Consider the following 5,401-nt stretch of genomic DNA (forward strand, 5'->3'; position numbering starts at 1 on the left):
TGAGCATTTGAAGTGTGGCTTCTCTGAACTGAGATGCACTGTAAAGAGAAAGTACTTGAAGTACTTTCAAGATAAAATACCTCCTGAGTAATTTGCATAGTCACTTAATTACTGATTAATAGCATGTGTATTAATTGAAATGAAAATATTTGAGGCTGTATAAAAAGTTTAGTGTATTGATTTCACCTGTTTCTTTGTACTTTTTTGAAAGTGGCTACTAGAAAGTATTAAATTACGTATCTGGTTCATGGTCATTTCCATTGAAAAGTACTGCCCTGGGGTTTGGCCGAGCTTTCGCTCATGTCCACGCCATAAAGAGAAGCACAGTCAGGTTGTGAGCTGCTAATGGAAAGATTACTTCGAATGTGTTTCCCTATCCACTTCATACACATCAGAAGGAGAGCGAAGGCATTAGACAGCACTGAAGCCAGGACATGGGTGACTGCCCACAACCTCCTACCAGCCCCCTTGGCCCATCCAGCACGCGGCGTGTGGCGTCAGACTTGGCCACTGGAAGCAGAGCCCCATTGTGTCCTTGTTGTACTTTGGAACCTCCCTTTGGCACCTGATGGGGCCCTATGCCTCGTGGCTGGCGTTCCAGGGCCTGTGACCCCGCGCCAAACCTGTCTTTCCAGCTACTTTTTCTATGCACCCTGCTCAAAACCCCAGCACCGGCCAGCTTACGCATTCACTCAACAGATACTCACTACTTCACATGCTAGCTGCTGAGGCCATGATGGTTAGCAAAATGGGGGTCCACACGTCTGCAGTGGATAACCAGTGAGCAAATAAGGGCACTGACAGCACACGCAGGAAAAGCAGTTGTGGGGAAAATGCAAAGCTCACGGATGCATCAAGGAGACACCTGAACCAGTCTGGTGACTAGGAGGGCTTCCTGGAGGAGGTGACATCTCCGTTGAGTAAATTGACGAGACAGAGACTAGGGAGTGGTAAATAACCCAGAAGTAAGAATTCTGACTTCAAAAACTATCCAGAAGGGCAGAGTGAAGGGCAGAACAGACAACTGACCATGTAGGCTGGGCAGGGACTGTGACAAGTGACACCTGGGGTAGCAGGGGCTGTGTGCACAGATGAAAGAGTGTGGCATTTAGCACAGTGTGTTTATCCCGCCAGTGATTTAGGCAAGAAAGATCCTGTTTTCTATCTGAAGTGCTTCTGCCCCTCCTCCCAGTGCAATTAAATCCCGCCTCCCCAGCAGGTGCCAGACTTGTGGGGCAGGACTGCCAAGGTCAGCCACTTGAGAAGAAACAAGGGACTTGTGGGGTGTCCAGCCCAGGGAAAAGCACCAGGAGTAGAGGTGCTGGGGCTGGGGCTGACTAGCCGCTGGTGGTGGAATCTGGGACTGAGCAGGGATTGGAGTTGAGCTTTGGGGACTGGATTTAGAAATGGGAGGCAAGGTTGATGCTAAGGGTGAGAGAATAGGTATTGGGCCTAGTGCCATAATTTGCAGCTGGGATTGAGGTGCGGCGTTGGAGTTGGAGTTTCAAGTCAGATTTGGGGTTATGTTTTGCAGCTGGGGCTGGAAATGTATTTGGAAATGGGGCTGGGATTGGGACTTGAGATTCAGGCGTTGGGGTAGGAAGCTGCCAGGAAGTTCTAGTTGGGGTCTGAGTTGCAGCTGGGGTTGGGGTTAGGTTTGCGTCTTGGGATAAAGCCAGGGGGTGGGGTCCCAGACGCTGGGGCAGATAGATCACATTCCTGCCGCCACCCCATCTGGAATTGTGTTGGCGCTAGGACTGCAGCTAACAGAAGCCCCTCCCTTCCCAGGAATGCTTCAGCCCAGCAGAAGAAACCGTGCTGCGTCAGCCAATCAGTTCAAGTCCTGCCTTAGAAACACCTGTTGATTCCTCTACCGGCTCCAGGCTCACCTGGGTGCAGGTTAGGCAGGTGAAGCACCTCCCCGGAAACCGAACAGGAGTGCCCCACCCACCAGCCCAGTTTGCTCAGAACGGATCCAGCACTTCCAGGCTTCTTGTGAGTGCCCCACATCCCCTCACCCTACCCCACCCCACCCCACTCCTATCATCTCCCACTGGCTGTTACCCTGAGACCCTCCACTCCCACCCCCAGCCCAGGGCCACTCTCCCAGCACCCCTGTGCAAGCACTTAGCACCCAGTGAAGTCACAGTCCCTCCCCATCTCCCCGGGGGGCATTTACACCTGCCCTTCCCAAGTTGTCCTCTGTCCAGGACAGCACCTGCAAAGGAGCTGTGAGGACCGAGCCCTCACCTGGGGTGGAATCCATCTGGAGCCATGTAGTCATACCCCTGGATGACTCAGGAATGGCGCCCTATGAATAAAGCAGGAGCCCTACCCTGGTTTGGAAGGGAGGGCAGTGTTCTTTTATTCAAAAGCATGCTTTGGGCATCTATGGGGGCCCCAGAATTCCTATTGGAATTCTGACACACAGATGTCAGATGTCACCCCCCACCCCAAGAGAAATGTTATTGGTTATTGTTCTGCCTTTTCAGATAAGGAGACCAGGCGCTAAGAGGTAAGAGCTTCCCTGGTCCTCCCGCAGAGCCCCCGTCTGACAAACCCACAGCCAGCAACAGGCACAGAAAGGACCCTGTGGCAAACAGGCTCCTTGAGGGCACGGCGCCCAGCTGCCCAGGGTGGACAGGCTCTGAAAGACATGTTAAATGAGTACACACCGTGAGGCTCTGGCCCAAGTGCCCGTGGGTGCTAAGGACTATAACTGGGGGTGAGGGGTATAGGAGAGAGTGGGGGAGACCAGAAGGCTAGCGAGGAGATAGGGCAGGGAGGTGAAGAGGCAGGAGCAGTGGGAAAGAGCAGAGACCTGGGGTGAGAATTATTTAGAGGCCACCTCCCCATGGACGTTAATGTGGGGTCAAGGAGGAAGGGAGGGCCACAAGAGGAGGAATGGGCTTGGGGCCCAAAGCGAGGAGTCTGGTTGGGGCCTATTGTGGAAAGACGATAATGGACATCAAATGACCACTGGCTTAAGGAAGGGAGATCTGGTCCGAGAGAGGAGTTTGGGAACCAGCAGCCCTGCTTGTGAGATTGGATAGACTATTAGGGCAGTTGGCTGTTAGAGGTCTCATCCTAAACCACAGAGAAGGACATGCTGGGTCAGGCTGCTGGTTCTGGAAGGGTTAACTCATAAGTTCCCGCCCTCTGCCTTCCCCTCCCCCCAGGAGCCAGCGGTGACAGCTGAGGCCATGTGAGTGGATCTTGAATGAGGCTTTATCTCTGACTCTTTCTCCATCTTCTGCCGTGGCACCAGCTCCCTCGGCCAGCCAGGATGGGACGGGCAACCGAGAGAGCCAGAGCCAGAGAGGTCAGGGGCTGGACAAGAGGGCTTCCTGGAGGGGTGGGGGGGTGTCTAAGTGGCTTGAACTCTCCTGGGGTCACTGAGGGGCATGCCCAAGGGCCATGCTGGGAAGGAGGCCTTCGTGGGGGAAGGTTCCTAAGGGTCATGCCCCGGCTCCCAGGAGATCCCAGAGGGCAGGTGGGCTGGGAGGTAACGAGCTGACTCTCTCCATGCAGGTGATGGTGACCAGCCCCTGGACTGTGGGAGGAACAGGACTCAGGGCCTCTACCTGCCAAGCAGGTGGTGGGGGCTGTAAGCCATGAGCTGCACCCCTAACCCCTGACATTGTCCTCTGCCTCTGCCCGGACCCGCCAGCCCCAGCCATGCCCGGAGGAGAAGCTCAGGGCCCCCTGCGCCCGGGGCTGCCCCCGGAAGTGCTGGCGGAGCAGGTGGAGCTGTGGTGGTCCCAGCAGCCAGGGCGCTCGGCGCTCTGCTTCGCCATGGCCGTGGGCCTCGTGGCGGGCTGCGGGGCGGGCGGCGTGGCGCTGCTCTCCTCCACCAGCAGCCGCTCAGGTGAGTGGCGGCTGGCGGTGGGCACCGTGCTCTGCCTTCTGGCCCTGCTGGTCCTGGTGAAGCAGCTGATGAGCTCAGCCGTGCAGGACATGAACTGCATCCGCCAGCCCCACCACGTGGCCCTGCTGCGCAGTGGCGGAGGCGCCGACGCCCTGGTGGTGCTACTCAGCGGCCTCGTGCTGCTGGTCACGGGCCTGACGCTGGCCGGGCTGGCCGCAGCCCCTGCTCCCACCCGGCCGCTGGCCACCATGCTGTGTGTGGGCATCGCCCTGGCTGCTTCAGGCTCCCTCTTACTGCTGGGCTTACTGCTGTACCAGGTGGGCATGAGTGGACACTGCCCCCCTCTCTGTGTCCCCGGCCCCACCGCCCACGGTGACCCCAGGGGCAACAGCAGCGTCTTCAGCATCTCGGGACAGTTGTCCGCCGGCCAGCGTCCTGAGACCACTTCCAGCATCGCCAGCCTCATCTGACCCAGCCGGAGCCCTCGCCCACGACCTGCTCGGAGCTGCAGACCTGGCCAGGCCCCTGTGGGCACGTGGGAGACAGGGTGAGGGGAGAGTGAGCAGGGACCGTGCGCCTGTCCCGGGACTGTCGCCGGCCTGTGGACTGTGTGAGGTGACCAAGACCCTAATGTACCCACACATGCGCACCTCAGGAGGGTGAGTGTGTGTCCCACAACTGTCAGTGTTGACCTGTCTGGAGTCTCTGGGCAGAGAAGTGTCTGGGACCCCTGAAGATCTTTGGACCCTGTTCCCAGCACCCCGAAAACCAACCCTGCCCAGTCCTGCCTGTCAAGAATTTCCACAGAAAAGTGACTGTTGCCCACCTGCAGACTGCGCCAGCACCCCGAGGAGAGAAAGTGGTGGCAAAGTGGAAAGGACATGGGTCCTGGAGTGGACTGGCCAGGATTGGAATCCCCCCTCTTCCACTCACCACTTCCACTGGGGGCCTCAGGCAAGTGACTAAACCTCTCTGAGCTTCCATTTCTTGAGGGTGATGGTCACGGTTCCGGGACTCGTTGTGAGGACTGCCGTGTGGAAGGAAGGAGCGCGTCTGCAATTAAAGTAGTGCTCGCTACTACGGTCGTGGTCTCTATCTCCCCCTCCCCTAAACTCCCTTCCCGCCCCTCCCCACTCCTTAGGGGGGACACGGTGTCCCCCTCAGGCTGGTCAAAGGTTCTGTGAAGGCCTCTTCAGTCAGACCTGGGGCTTCTCCTCTTGGTGCTAAGATGGAGGGGAGTGAGGGTGAAGGGATGCTCAGTGTTCAGAAGGTCCAGTCCCCTGGAGAGGGTGGGGAGCCTGAGGCCTTAAGTATTGGGGTTCATCACCTGGTTTCTGTGGAGGCTGCAGCTCCTGACCCCACCTCAGAAGCAGAACATTCTGGTTTGTGCAGTTGCTGCACCAGCTGGCCCAGCTCAGGGCTCCCAGGCATGGGAGGGGAATTTGTAACCCCTTGGGCTGTAGAAGTCACTTCCTTCTTGGAGATCTCCCCTTCCTGGGAGGCAACCCTAAAATCCCACAGAAGAGCTTGAGG

The 5,401-nt window shown here is 57.3% G+C and overlaps 1 protein-coding gene across 1 annotated transcript; it reads left to right on the forward strand.

The window, feature by feature from the left end:
• The first annotated feature begins 3,263 nt into the window (after positions 1-3,263).
• On the forward strand, positions 3,264-4,945 carry TMEM125 (transmembrane protein 125). Its single transcript, XM_012722174.1, has 2 exons — positions 3,264-3,322; positions 3,532-4,945. Exon 2 carries the CDS (start codon positions 3,679-3,681, stop codon positions 4,336-4,338), a length of 660 nt encoding a protein of 219 aa, XP_012577628.1. The 5' UTR covers positions 3,264-3,322; positions 3,532-3,678; the 3' UTR covers positions 4,339-4,945.
• The last annotated feature ends 456 nt before the right edge of the window (positions 4,946-5,401 follow it).

This window comes from Condylura cristata, unplaced genomic scaffold (assembly GCF_000260355.1).
Source record: "Condylura cristata isolate star-nosed mole 26May11 unplaced genomic scaffold, ConCri1.0 scaffold00008, whole genome shotgun sequence".
Classification (NCBI taxonomy): domain Eukaryota; kingdom Metazoa; phylum Chordata; class Mammalia; order Eulipotyphla; family Talpidae; genus Condylura; species Condylura cristata.